Source organism: Miniopterus natalensis, chromosome 19 (assembly GCF_054644295.1).
Source record: "Miniopterus natalensis isolate mMinNat1 chromosome 19, mMinNat1.hap1, whole genome shotgun sequence".
Classification (NCBI taxonomy): Eukaryota; Metazoa; Chordata; class Mammalia; order Chiroptera; family Miniopteridae; genus Miniopterus; species Miniopterus natalensis.
Window position 1 is genome coordinate 29,740,572 of NC_142099.1, and position 15,096 is coordinate 29,755,667.

Here is a 15,096-nt window from a genome sequence, read left to right on the forward strand (position 1 = left end):
CACGCTCTGAATAATTTCAGTCTTCTGAAATGCACTGTGATTTTGAGCCCAGCATACAGCCAATGTTCCATGTATACTTAAAAAAAAAAATTGCCATCTTCCCTTATAGGGTTCGATGCTCTTATCTGTCATTTTTTTCAAGTTTAGTTTTTGTTCAGATCTTCTATATTCTGATTTTTGCTTGTTTATTCTAGTAGCTATTGAGAAAGATACATGGAATTCTCAAATTATAATTGTGGATTTCTCTATTTTTCTTTCTGTCCATTTCTACTACATATAGATTGAAGCTATTTTTTCAAGTGCACATAGATTTCAGATTGTGATATATTCCTGTTGAACATTCCTAATATTTATGATGATTAACTGTTTTATTTTAAAGTATACTCTGATATTAAAAGAGTTGCACCAACTTCTTTTCTGGTAAGTTTGCATGGTAAATTTTTCCACCCTTTACTTTCACCTATTCAATATTCTTATCATTAAACTATGGCTCTTATGAACAGCAGTTAATTTTACTTTATTAATTTAGTATGATAATATTAGTAAAATCACACTTAATGTAATTTCTGATATAGCTGGGCTTGGATCGATCACATTACTATAAGTATTGTATTTCACCCATCTATTTTATGTTTCTCTTTTTTTATTTACTTTTTGAGAGAGAGACAGAGAAAGAAACACTGATTTGTTGTTCCATTATTTATGCATGCATTGGTTGATTCTTGTATGTGACCTGACCGAGGATCAAACCCTCAACCTTGGTGTATATCTATACAGTTGATGTGATTAAAAAAGAAGTATGTATATGTGTATTTATTTTCTAGAATAAAACACAAAAATTTGGAAACAATGGTTACTTCTAAGGGAGGACTAGGGATAGAGAGATTTTCATTTCTCATTTTATACTCATCTTCATGGTTTTAATATTATTTCTCTATGTTTATGTATACCATCTATAATAAAAACTATTTTAATAAGCAGTGATATTTAAAATTCATGTTGACAGAATTTCAAGTATAATTATAAAAGCAGCACTTGCTTGAGTCACATTGGCATTTAAATATGACACTGCTTAAACAAATGTTACCTACTGGTACTGTGTAGTTTTAGAACCCAACTTCATTGATCTTCTAAATATCTCTTCAAAAATATATATGTATTTTTTATGGTAGTAGTCATTTTATTTGTCACTGCTGGGAAATTGCAGTAGAAAATAACACTTTCACTTGAGAGTATCCTCTTTAAAGTAGCAAAATATATTAATTGTATTAGCCTCAACCTTATATATGCCTTATAATAATCTGATGAAATCAGAAGTATGCATAAAAAACATTTTGTATGTGACCTGACCGAGGATCACAAAATGAAGTTAAAACTGTTATCGCAAGGGAAAGCACTTATATGATTGAGCTGTAAATAGAACTAGCTATATTTTTTCACAAAATAACTTTTTTATAAAATAATGACTAACACAGAACTATGGTTATTCTGTTTTGGTTATTTAAATAAGCATATTTAAAATTTTTTTCTTTATTATTGAAAGTATTACAGATGTCCTCCCTTTTCCCCTCCCATTGAACCACTCCACCAGGCAGCAACACCCGCCCACCCCAGGTCTTCTCCACACTATTGTCTGTGTCCATAGGTCATGTATATATGCATCTAAGTTCTTTGATTAATCTTTCTCCCTGCCAACCCCCCCAACTTTCCTCTGAAATTCGTCGGACTGCTCCATGTTTCTATATCTCTGTATCTATCTTGTTCATCAGTTTATTCTGTTCATTAGATTCCACATAAGAGTGGGATCATGTGGTACTTGTCTGCTCTGCCTGGCTTATTTCAGCGTAATCCTCTCCAGGTCCATCCATGCTGTCCCAAAGGGTAAGAGATTCTTCTTCTTTAGAGCTGCATAGTATTACATGGTGTAAATGTCCCACAGCTTTTATTATCCATTCATCTACTGATGAGCACTTGGGCTGCTTCCAGATCTTGGCTCTTGTAAATAACGCTGCTATGAACATAGGGGGGCATAAGTTCTTTTTAATTGGTGTTTCATGATTCTTAAGCTATATTCCTTGAAGTGGGATCACTGGGTCAAATGGCAGTTCCATTTTTAATTTTTTGAGGAAACGCCATACTGTTTTCCATAGTGGCTACACCAGTCTGCATTCCCACCAGCAGTGTACCAGGGTTTACCTTTCTCCACACCCTGGTCAGCACTTGTCATTTGACGATTAGTGTTTTTACTGTAGCTGATTTCTAATTTCATGCCATTGTAATCTGAGAAGATGCTTGATATGATTTCAATCGTCTTGAAGGTGTACACTTCTTTTGTGTCCTAACATGTGGCCTCTCTTTGAGAATGTTCCTTGTGCATTTGAGAAGGATGCATATTCTGTATTTTGGGATGGAATGTTCTGTAAATAATTAAATCCATTTGATCTAGTGTCCTTGTTAATTTTAGGATCATAGTGTCCTTGTTAATTTTTTGTCTGGAAGATCTACCCAGTGAAGTCAGTGGGCTGCTAAAGTCTCCCACTATGATTGTATTGCTGTCAATCTCTCCCTTAAAGTCTTCCAGAAGTTTTTTTTTATGTATTTGGGTGCTCTTATATTGGATGCATATATGTTTATCAGGGTGATATCCTCTTGTTGAGTCAATGCCTTTAGTATTATGTAGTGACCTTCATTGTCTCTTGTTATGGCTTTCATTTTGAAGTCTATTTTGTCAGATATGAGTATTGCTACCTTAGCTTTTTTTTTTTCATTTCCATTTGCATGGAAATTTTTTTCTATTCCTTCACTCTCTTGTGTGAGTCCTTTGTTCTCAGGTGGGTCTCTTGTAGGCAGCATATATAAGGGTCATGTTTTCTTGTCCACTCAGCCACCCTATGTCTTTTGATTGGAGCATTTAAGCCATTTACATTAAGGTTATTATTGATAGGTATGTATTTATTGTCATTCTTTCTTTCTCTGCATTTCTTCTTCTTACAGCAGCCCCTTTAGCATTTCTTGTAGTGCTGGTTTGGTAGTAATAAACTCCTTTAGCCTTTTTTTGGTCTGCAAAGCTCTTTATTTCACCTTTAATTTTGAATGATAGCCTTGCTGGATAGAGTAGTCTTGGATTTAGTCCCTTGCTTTTCATTACTTTGAATACTTCATGCCACTCCCTTCTGGCCTGAAGTGTTCCTATTGAGAAATCAGCTGTCAGCCTACTGGGTGCTCCCTTGTAGGTAATGCTCTGTCTCTCTCTTGCTGCTTCCAAGATTCTTTCTTTATCTTTAATGTTTGCCATTTTAATGATGATGTGTCTAAGTGTGGGTCTTTTTGGGTTCATTTTGTTTAGGACTCTGTGTTTCCTGAACTTGAGTGACTTTCTCCTTCACCAGGTTAGGGAACTTTTCAGTCATTATTTCTTCAAACACGTTCTCTAATCTTTGCTTGGATTCTTCTTCTGGTACCCCTATGATGCTGATATTGTTATGTTTCATGTTGTCCCAAAGCTCCCTTAAACTATCCTCCTGCTTTTTAATTTTTTTTTTCTAATTACTGCTTCAATTGGGTGTTTTTTCTACCCTGTCTTCTAATTCACTGATTCTATCCTCAGCTTCTTCTAATCTACTGTTGATTCCTTCCAGTATATTCTTTATTTCTGCTATGACATTCTTCACTTCCAGTTGATTCTTATTAAGTTGCTTGAGCATCCTTATAGACATTATTTTGAACTCTAAATCTGATAAATTGCTTGCCTCCATTTCATCTAGTTCTTCTTCTGGCAATTTCTCCTTTTCTTTCATTTGGGTGCTGTTTCTTTGTCTCCTCATTTCATTGTGCCTGTTCTCAAGGGGTACCAGGTAAAGGCTGCAGAGTGTAAACAAGGCCCCATTTCTGGTAGTCCAGGGTACTGAGTCTGGCAGCCAGGTCCTGATGGCAGGCCTGTGTGTTTGGGAGGCATTGGGCCAGGTGCACTACATCAAGGCTGTAAGCCAGGTAGGCAGGCAGGCCTGTGGCACTGCACAAGGAGGCAGGCAGACACCAGCAACTGATAAATCCAATAAAAGGTTAATAAACAAAATGCATTAGAAACTCATACAACTTAAAACCAAAAAAACCCACCAAACAATCCAATTAAATGATAGGCAAAAGATCTAAATGGAAACTTCTCCAAAGAGGACATACAGATGGCCAATATACATGTAAAATGATGCTCAACAACACTGATCATCAGGAAAATGCAAATTAAAACCACAATGATATCTCACACCTGTCAGAATGGCTGCCATCAATACATCAACAAACAACAAATGTTGGGAAGGCTGTGGAGAAAAGGGAACTCTTGTACCCTGTTGGTGGGATTGTAAATTAGTACAGCCACTTTGGAAAACAGAATAGAGATTCATATAAAATTAAAAATAGATCTATCATATAATCCAGCAATTCCACTTCTGAGTATTTATCTGAAGAAAAATAAAAGATTAATTCGAAAAGATATATGCACCTCTATGTTTACTGCAGCATAACTTACTAATTACTAGCCAGGATATGGAAGTAATACATATACAAGAAGAGTTACTCTCATTATGTTATAAGCAGAGGCCTCCCCCAGCAGCTGCCCTGATAAAAGTTTCAGTGATTCCCCATTCTGTAGAGACATGATGTTTTTTCTCTTTTTTTAAGCAGAAAAATAATGTGACCACATGTATACATCAAATTATATTGCACTGAATGTCCTTATGTACCCAGAGAATACTAACAAATTTATAAAGTACTTTTAGGCCATTAATCAAAGGAAGGAGCAAACCAGGAGTCATCTGACTGACACTGGAACGGGGTGTGTGATGACTACACAAATCACCATCAGTTCAATTCACACATTTCTTGAGCACCTAATGCACACCAGGCATTGTCTTATAAGTAGAAGTACAAAACAGGATAAGATATCATTCCTATGTCCCCAAACACAGTGGAGAAAGATAATTAAATACATAGATTCAACACAGAATGGTGAGGGTCATCACAGAGGCATGCACAGTGGTGCGGAAAGAGACAAAGACAGTAAACCAGCCTGGGAGGTCAGACAAAGCTTCTAGAAAGACTACCAGAGCAGACCCTTACTAAGAAGAAAAAAACCCAACAGTCAAGCAAAGAAGGGCCTCAAGGACATATCAGGCAGAGTTAGCAGCATAAGGAAGGATGTGGGGACGTGACGAGCTTGAAGTGCACGGAAAACTACAGTAGTTTGCGTGGGTAGAGCATGAAGTATGGGGGCCAGACATGAGCATGGAGAAGTAGGTAGCCCATGGCCAGCCTGGACATTATACCAGTTTGGACTTTGTAAGTGATCAAGAGGCACTAATAAGCTATAAGAAGGAAGGACAAGTCCCGCTCATGTTTCAGATGGAACAATCCAGGTAGAACATAGTTGAAACATTAATAGAGTGCAAGAATGAAGGCGGGAGGCCACTGCCATCAGTATCACCTTTGAACTCAGGCAAGTGGGGCCCCTGCCCTGGCTTCCACACTTTAAAATGCGGTGCTCTGCCCTGCCGGGCGTGGCTCAGCGGTTAAGCGTCGACCTAGGATCCAGGCAATTGGGGTTCAATTCTCAGTCAGGGCACATGCCCGGGTTGAGGGCTGCAGCCGATCAATGACTCTCTCATCATTGATGTTTCTATCTCTCTCTCCCTCTCCTTTCCTCTCTCTGAAATCAGTAAAGATATATATTTTTTAAAAAATAAAATAATAAAATAAATAAATAAAATAAAATAAAATAAAATAAAATAAAATAAAATAAAATAAAATAATAAAATGCGGTGCTCTGGCCCTTCTCTGGCTGTGCCTCTCTCTACTAGACCGGGTATATGCAAGGCCCAAAGGATGTGCTCATTGAGAGCTCTTCCCCCAACCCCATTCTAAATCATGCTTCAGGGACTGGCACCCAGAATTTCCTGTGCCAACACCCCTTTCAGGGGCTAAGAGAGTCCTTACTCCTAACCCATATTCTTTTTGTTTTTGTTTTTTTTACATATGGAACACTTCACAAATTTACAGGTCATTTTTATGCAAGGGCCATGTTAATCTTTTTGATATCTTTACGATTTTAGTGTATGTGCTGCGGAAGGGAACACACGGTCCATACTCTCGAGGATGGCCTATACTGCTGATGTGCATGCCTCTAGCCCAAAGTTCAGTGGAGTGGGGATAAGGGTCATAGGGCACTTGGATGTGTAGACCAAGTTGTCCATTGACACACATCAGAGGCCCTTCACAGTGCAAGAAGGCGACATCTATTTGAGAAAGACTGGGTCTTAGGCCAGGGAATTTGGTATCTATTTTGTCTGATTAGTAGAAGAAATGGCCAGATAATAAATGACCAAACACAACACAAACTTTAGTTTGTTTTGGATCCTTTATCTCCAAAGCTAATAAATTATGGACTATTATAAGTAAAATTCTTTAAATTAGCTAAGATGCACATTAGAAGGTGAGGGTGCTACAGATATACACTGTAAATAATCCTTAACACAGAGAAAGTAATGTCATTGATAATTCAGTCCCACAATGCTAGCACTTAGATTCGTTCAGTCTTACCTTTGCACTCTGGCAACGGAGCACTCCAACCAATATCCGTTCCCTTACGAAGACAGTAACTAATAGCTGTACCAACTAATTTGTACCTAAACAATGAGAGGAAAAGAAAAGTTGCGTTCTCTTAAATTCTCCAGATTATCGTCTTAAAATATTTACTATACCAGTAGATGGAGACAAAACAATAGTTGATAAAAGTTCATATGGCAGTTTAAAGAAAAAGAAAAAAGATTACATTTTAAAAGGTGACATCCAAAGAAATAACAAGTATAAGACATGCAAAACATTTCTTATTTGGGTGGGGTGCATGTTAGAAAATATTAGTGTTTTAAACATTTTAAATGACAGATGCTTGAATATTTTATATTCCTCAGTTCTGAAGATCAATACAATCTTCATAGAATAATAGAATGTACTTTTATATTGAAAGGGTTCAAAGTACTTCCAGGTTTGATATTAATGATCCAAACATCTGTGTTTAATACAGGAGATAAGTGATACTGATATTTTTATTTTATAAAAAATGGACAAACACAGAGTCAAATATCATAATTCAATTTACAGATATTAAATGAGAAAATAAATATAAAGTTTTCAGCAGTGTCTGAGACACTGATAATACTTAATAAATGAGTTCCATTTCTCTACATAGAAGACTAATAAAAGACCTGAGGTCAGATGATATTTTAACACTAGGAATAAATGTTTTTAACCTATGATATTCTGTAACAGATAAGTTGCATATAGAAAAAAAAATATGCAAATTTATTATTTAGGTAAATTAAAGACTGGTTTCATTTAACACTTGGATTTCATTTCTGCAAGTAGTTTCCTTTACTAATGACATTTAAATTTTTATAATGAGTCACATGTACTGAAACCTAAGAATTTAGAGATATTGGTGGTATAAGACATCTTCCTTTCTTAGCCCATTTTACTAAATTTACCTGTGATAAGCTCATGAGCAAAACCTTTGAACAGAGGACTTGTTTTATTGCTACTAGCTTGTAAACATGGCCACACATCTAAAAATTTCCATCTTAAATTCTAATTTGTTTTTTCATTTGTTAAATATAGAGTGTTTAGTATGTGAGAACTTACCCTGGGTTACATGAGAAGGTGATGGATGAGCCAAATAATATGTCAGTTTTTATAATGACTTGACCATTTATTATTTTTCCAGGGTCAGGACATGATTTTCCTAGAGGACAGTACAAATTGTTTTTTTTCATTAAGTTATCAGGCACATCTATGCAAATGCATCATCTGAACCACTGGTAATCTCTTATCCTGAAACTGTTTAGATCCTAGTCATTTTTTTTAATAGAACCACGTCTTTTTTTTATTATTTTTTATATTTATTTATTTATTTTTCAACTACAGCTTACATTCAATATTATTTTGTATTAGTTTCAGGTGCACAGACAGTGGTTAGACCATCATACACTTTACAAAGTGTTCTGCCTGATATTTTCAGTGCCCACCTGGCACCCTACATAGTTACAATATTATTGACTATATTCCCTATGCTGTACTTTACATCCCCGTGAGTATTTTGAAAGTACCAATTTGTACTTCTTAATCCCTTCACCTGTTTCACCCAGTCCCGCAACCCTCCTCCCCTCTGGCAATCATCAGTCTGTTCTCTGTATCTGTGACTCTGTATCTGTTTTATTTATTTATATTGTTCTTTAGATCCCACATATGAATGAAATCATATGGTATTTGTCTTTCTCTGATTGACTTATTTCACTTAGCATAATATCCTCTAGGTCCAGCCATGCTGTCACAAATGGTAAGGTTTCATTCTTTTTTATAACTGAGTAGTATGCCGTTGTATGGAATGCAAATTAAAACCACAATGAAATATCTCCTCACACTTGTCAGAATGGCTATCATTAATAAACCAACAAACAACAAGTGTTGGTGAGGGTGTGGAGAAAAGGAAACCCTAGTACACTGTTGGTGGGAATGCAGACTGGTGCAGCAACGAAGGAAAGCAGAATGGAGGGTCCTCAAAAAATTTAAAAGGTGGAACTGCCCAGCAATTCCACTTCTGGGTATATATCTGAAGAAACAGTAATTCAAAAGAATATATGCACCTCTATGTTCATTCCAGTGTTATTTACAATAGTCAAGATATGGAAGCAAACCAAGTGCCCATCAATAGATAAGTTTCAAAAAAAGTAACATATTTAGAATATATACTTATTTTATTTCATTTAAGGTAACCTTAAACTAAATGTGAAATCTGTGAGTCCATTAATATTCCTGTCTCTCAAGTAGTTTGCCTAGTTTAAAATAAAATGACTCTGATTCTTTTTAAGAATCATTCTAAATAATAATATGTACACAGGATAATATGTACACATAGACTTCTAGCATGAATCAAAGATGAAATACTATTTCCCCAAATACCACAGAATTAAGAATACTCATTAAAATTATACTCACTTGTACAAAATTCATCTGGTATGGACCATGTAAAATTCTGAAGGCAAGTTAGTTTTGATGATAGGGAATTGTTCCTAATGTAGCCCACACGACATTCATAGTCCACAACGGATCCCACTGGGAAATAATTCTGTGAGATATAAATCTTTTGCAGAGATGCAAAACGCAGCCTGGTTGGAACATCACAGCTACCTAAAAGTATTAACAAAAGCAACAACAACAAAAAGTAATATCACTTTATTTTATAATCTATATTAAATTATTTGGAATCCTCTGGTCCTTACATCGCCCTCTTTTCTGTACTTCTTTGTACATATTTGGTATTTAACTATATTAATATCAACATGGCATTTATACTTTATCAAATATATTCAAATATATGCTTTCATTTCCTAATTACTAGAGGCCCAAGAAGTAGATTTGGTACATAGATGTCACTATGCCAACAATTTGAAAAATAAAGCCCATTTAAGTTGCCTAGCACCATTCTGGCACTGACTCAATAAATGCCAGTTCCCTTACCCTGTCCTATGTAGCACAGGGGTAGATGAGAACCGATATTCGCTGACTGCTGCGGTAATGTCTTGGACAATAACAACAATAGTAACAATAATAGTTAATATTGATGGAATACTTCTAAATGTTTTATACATACAAACTTATTCAACCCCACAACAACCCATTGGGACAAGAGTCAGACGAGCCAATGTGTACATACAAGTATTTACAAACTTTAAACATCTGGGCAAATATGAATTTATAGAGGTAAGAAATAGTTGGATTTATAGTCAAAAGGCTCAAGTTTGAACCCTGGCTCTTCTGCATAAGAGCTGCTGGTCTCAAGGAAGTTATTTAACTTCTTGGGGCCTGTTTCCTCAGCTGTAAAATGAGGATGAGCCCCTGCTCACCTCATGGAATTGTCTGGAGGGTTAGATGAGAGGAAGTAATAGATGTAGCAGAGTTATAAACTCTGTAACAGGATACACGTGCAAAAGCTTATGTACTTCATTCAACCCACTGCCTCCTACCATGGACAGGTTAAAAAAAAATTAAAGCCCATTTCACAAAATACTGTGGTGGCAGTTTCTCTGTTTACCATAGCTCCCACTGCTCCAACTTGCTCAAGGGCAGGAATCGGGTCTTATCTTTATATCTACGTGTATATGTCTAGGGTGAGGCATAGATTTTGAGGTACAGATAGAGATACGTTTTAAATGCCATCACAGAGTTGCACTTGGTAACTCCTTCTTGAGGCAATCAAATTGGAAACAGAGCACCTATGCTATGTGTCTCAATGTAATTGCCAAACGCGTTCATATTTAATTTATTCCCTAGGCAACAGCAGTACCTATTGGTTATGTTCTGTTAGTTCAGTAGGTACAGCGTGTGGGGGTAGAGGGTTGTTAATGAAGAAGCAGGATCTATCCCTGGAAATAACGCCCTTAACTAGCTGGGGAGTGAAGTGCTAGCAGGTACACCCTAGGGTTTAATAATGCTAGAAAAGCATCAATTGCCAGCCACGCCAAAGAGGGATGCATTTTACCTTAAGATACATTCCATTCCCATAACTTTTTTTTAAAATTTTTTTATTTATTATGTATTTAATAATTTATTTAATTGAGGGGGGGGCTGGGAGGGAGAGGGAGAGAACCCCCGAAGGAGAGAAATACAGAATCTACTGGCTCCCGCACGCCCCCTACCGGGGCGGAGCCTGCAACCCCAGCGCGTGCCCCGACCGGGAACCTAAACGCGGGCCTCCTGGCGCGCGGGGTGACACCCAACCAACTGAGCCACACTGGCCAGGGCCCCGTAACTCTTCTAAAAAGAAGTGAAGAACTTACGGCTACAAAATTCCTTGAGGTCGGACCATTTGCTGTTATGACAGATCACGGAGTCTTTCTTGCCAGCGTTTTTTACGAAGCCGTCATTGCATTTGTAGGTGACTATGCTGTTTTCAGGAAAAGTTGCGCTACCTCCCAAAGCTGGTAGAGCATTAGGAATATCCGGGGGAAGGCCGCAGTCACCTAGGGGGGGAAACCATGGCACTGAAGGAAATACCCTTTTGGGTTTATAGCAAGCACCGTTCCTTCCCCAGGCAGTCCCGGGAGCAGCAACGGCTTTTGGTGCCCCTGGAACATTTCCATCCAGTGCCGAACCGACGTACCAAGACCTCGCTAGGCTTCCAGTCTTGACAGCTAATTCAAGGGTAAAATAAGTCGAGAACAACCCCCTCCTCTTCATTACATTTTTTTTAAAAAAAGTGCTTTAGTATCTATCTCCCCCTAGAGACTGTTGCCAGGCACGCAATAAAGAGGGAGGCCCCGCTGGGACGTTACCCCCGCAGACGGGTACATTTGCAGCGCCCCGGGCTGCACGCAGCTGGGCTCTGTTTAGGGGTCACAGCGCTTGGCCTCCCACTCTGAAGGGGGCGTCGGGGCTCTGACAGGTCCCCCTATCCCAGCCCTGCCTTTCTGCTTCCCAGGGTGCGGCTGCTCTGCAAACTCAGCCGGTGCGTCCTCAAGTCTCCACGCCTCACCCCCAAAGCCACGCCAGCCGGGGTGCAGCCCAGCGAGCCCCCTGAGAGCTCGTCAGCAGCGACGACCCCCGTCCTTTCCCACGGCACAGGGCCAGTGGGAGCTCTGAGCCTTAAAGTTAGGGGGTTGCGGGAATAGTGACCGACGCCCACATCCCTCGCCCCCCACAGGTCCCCAGACTTCTCGGTTGCCACGGAGACTGACCCAGCTCGTCCCACTCAGCAGAAGGGTTCCCCCACCTGGGCTGGGTCCCAGGCTCCAACTCACCTCGCGCCGAGTGTGGACCCAGCAGCAGCAGCAGCCACGGCGTCAGCCCGGGGAGGAGGCGCAGCGCTGCGGGGGCGCCCCGCCCGGCGGGACTCATGGCGCGGGGACAGGGACCCGGCGCGGGGACAGGGACCCCGCGCCCGCACTCGGCCGACTCCGCGACAGGATCGAGCGGACTCCAGCAAAGAGCTTTAAAGAGCAGCAGACGAGAGTGGCAAATCAATTTAAATTAGCTCCTTGGGTGCTTCCAGGGCTCTGAATCACCAAAGGGTGGGGCGAAGAGAGGCTGCGAAGAGAGGTTTGCCCGTTCCAGGTGCTGGGCGGCGCAAGGGCGGGGGCTCTGGCGTCAGTGGCCCCTCTGCACCCTTGGGCAGGGGGACACTGTCTGGAGACCGACGCTGGGACTTCCCTTTGCTGGGGTGGGGCCTGAGCTGCCATCTGGAATGTAAATATCTGCTTTCCAAGTAAACAAAAATGTTGGGGGCCACGGAGGAGAGGGGGGTGTTTCTAGTGGCCGGGCTTGGCCCCCCGGGGGTCTGAATTGGCTTAAGAGGACCTTAAGCCCCTGGCGCCGCCCAGCGGAGCGGCGCGTGCGGTGGATGCGGGGGTTGGGGCTGAGAGGCGGTGCCCACCCAGGGACGCGGTGCCTGCACCCAGGAGGCCTGGCAAAAGCCAAAAGGGGCCAGGGAAGAAACGAGGCGGTGTGTTGTGTCCCAGATCGCTCGGTAAACGGGAAACAGCGAGTGGGAAAGGGTCCAAGAAGCAGGCGGGGCGAGGCGGCCGAGGGACTTGAAATAGCAGGTTTGGGCGCGCACCAGTCTCTTGCCAGCCTTCTCTTTACTTTACTCAGCGCACCGCCTGAAATTCCACTTGGAGACGCCTCTAGTCTGACTGCCGAGAGAAGGTCACCTTGTGTCGGGCGGAAAGAGATTACCAAACAAAAACCCAGCGCCAAAAAGCTACACGATAGGGAGGTGGATTTGAAGAGGGAGGTTTGCTAGAAGGTCTTAAGTATATGCCAGTGGCTTGAGCGGCTGGCCACACATTAGAATCGCATAGAAGCTTTTTAAAAATCGAAATGCTCCATCTGCCCCTCAGACGAGTTAAATTAGAATTTCTGGGGGTGGGATAGGGGCATCAGGATTATTTAAAGTGCTTCAGGTAAGTAATTTCATTGTGCAGTCAGGTGGAGAAATTTCTACTGCACTGGTCAGAGTAAAGATCCACTCAGCCCAGCACTGTGCCTGTCAAAAAACTAAAGGTCATAAACAGAAAGGCCAGACACATTCATGGAGAGTAACCCCAAGAAATCGTTTCCCTTTAGTAATTTACCTGCTTAGCAGAGTCCCAGCCTAGCTTTCTTATCTGTCCCTCAAGCACCTGACCTGGTTAAGTAAAATCCATGCCTTGGAGTTATGTCTTAGGCCATGGACCAGCTCTGGGGCTAATGGTTGCATCCTGTCATGATATTCTTTCCAATATGCTTTTTGATCACTCTTTATGGGTTAGTATGAGCTTTATAAAGAGGAAAACAGCACTTTCCGACAGTAGCATTTTCTCTGACTCATGAGCACTACACTGAACAGAACCCTGTGTCAGCCCACTCTGGGACTGATCCTTCCGGGATTCCAGGAAACTAACTCCTCTAATCTTTCATAAAAACCTGTCGGGATTAAAACAGGTTGGAGTAGAGAAGCTGGGCTTTGTAAATCACCTAGTGTGGCTCTCATATTTTATGTTTAACGGCCTTACTTTCACTCTCATATTTGCTATAAAAACACAAAGTTTATCAGGGCCCACCAGTGTTTTAGAATTGATACCAGGCCTTCATTTATTCTCCCTAAGAGCTTCCCGTGACCTCACCCACCACACCCTTCTGCCATGCCACTATGGGCAGGTAGACTTTGCTTCTGCTTGAGCTCATAGAATTGGTGCAAAAGGCAAGGGAGCAGCATCATGAAAAAGAGCTGAAGGTATGGAGCTGTCAGAAGACTTAACTTTAGAAGGCAGTGTCTATTGGGTAAATGTAATAGCTTTTTTAATCCAGAAAAAAAGAATGAATTCTGCAAAATGTCAAAAAAATTATCTGTCACCCACCCAGCTTAGCTACAGTGGATGCTCTAGACATTCGCCTTCTAAAACACAGTTCTCGCTATTACATTAAAAAAAAAAAAAAAAAAGGAACTTTTACAAGAAATAACTGGATGGACTCTTTAGTAACACTTACGGCCGCTCCCAAAATTTCAACATTCTGAAGGCAAAAGAAAAAAGAAAAATTCACTAGTCATTTACTCAATTTAGAAAAAGGTTCTACGATAGAAATGTATGCATTATTAAGAAACATTAAATATACAAATTTGTAACTTACTAAAGATTTTAATTAATGATCTCAAATTGTTGTGTTTCAATCACTTCGTATGCATTATACATTTTCACCAAAACAACTTCATCAACTGGAGATAATTACCCACATTTCATAGAAGAGGAAACAAGCTGAGAAGTTAATTAACCAAAATCTCTGCAGCCAATTAAGTGACCAGGCCAGAATCTAATTCAAATTTGTTTGATTCCAAACCTATACTTGCCTCTTTTACTCTACCATATTGCATTCTTTTTATTGCAGTCAGTCAGCAAAGATATCGTCTATGTAAAGGACACTGAATTAGATATTTGGGGAGGTCGATTTGTGAACCAACTCCTTCTGGTGTCAACAGTAGACCTGAGCCTTCATACTTGATCTACCAAATACTAGTTATGTATTCTAAGCCCAATCACTCTATCCCTCGGGGCCTCATTTCCACATTGGTTAAGAAAGAGATTAGAACTAAAATCACCTCTATAGAGCTTTCCAATTCCAAAATGATAAGTTTAGGTTAAAAAATACATTTTAAATATTAGAAAATAGGTCTATGATTTTGGTAGAAAATAGTGAACATAGCTTTCACCCCTGTCCCAGGAACCATACGACGACTACATCACAGGCTTTTAATAAATTGGGGATCATCTAGTACTCAGAAGCACATTAAGAAAGGGCCAACACTTGCTTTCAAGGATCTCTAATTGTGATATATAAGAAATTGTGATTTATAAGAAATGTATATTGAGTCATTCAGACAACCTAAATATATTTCTTATATATATTTGGCCTTTGTCCACGATTCCTGGCTCACTACTCTCAAGAATTGTTGGAATTTTATAAGTGTTGAGACTGGAAAAGTTGTCTTTTGTTATGTTAAATGAGGTGACTTTTGAA

The 15,096-nt window shown here is 40.0% G+C and overlaps 1 protein-coding gene and 1 non-coding gene across 2 annotated transcripts in view; both read right to left on the minus strand.

Annotated features, from left to right (window-relative positions):
* CD55 (CD55 molecule (Cromer blood group)) overlaps positions 1 to 11,940 on the minus strand; it is a 30,521-nt gene extending 18,581 nt beyond the window's left edge. Inside the window, exons 1-5 of the mRNA XM_087827729.1 lie at positions 11,844 to 11,940; positions 10,884 to 11,066; positions 9,043 to 9,234; positions 7,690 to 7,789; positions 6,592 to 6,677 (exon numbers count right to left, since the gene is read on the minus strand). Coding sequence (XP_087683855.1) covers positions 6,592 to 6,677; positions 7,690 to 7,789; positions 9,043 to 9,234; positions 10,884 to 11,066; positions 11,844 to 11,940 — 658 coding nt within the window. The remainder of the gene's footprint in view (positions 1 to 6,591; positions 6,678 to 7,689; positions 7,790 to 9,042; positions 9,235 to 10,883; positions 11,067 to 11,843) is intronic.
* Positions 6,022 to 6,128, minus strand: LOC148090938 (U6 spliceosomal RNA). Its single transcript, XR_015716162.1, has one exon. It is a non-coding gene; the product is annotated as a U6 spliceosomal RNA (small nuclear RNA).
* Positions 11,941 to 15,096: the final 3,156 nt, after the last annotated feature.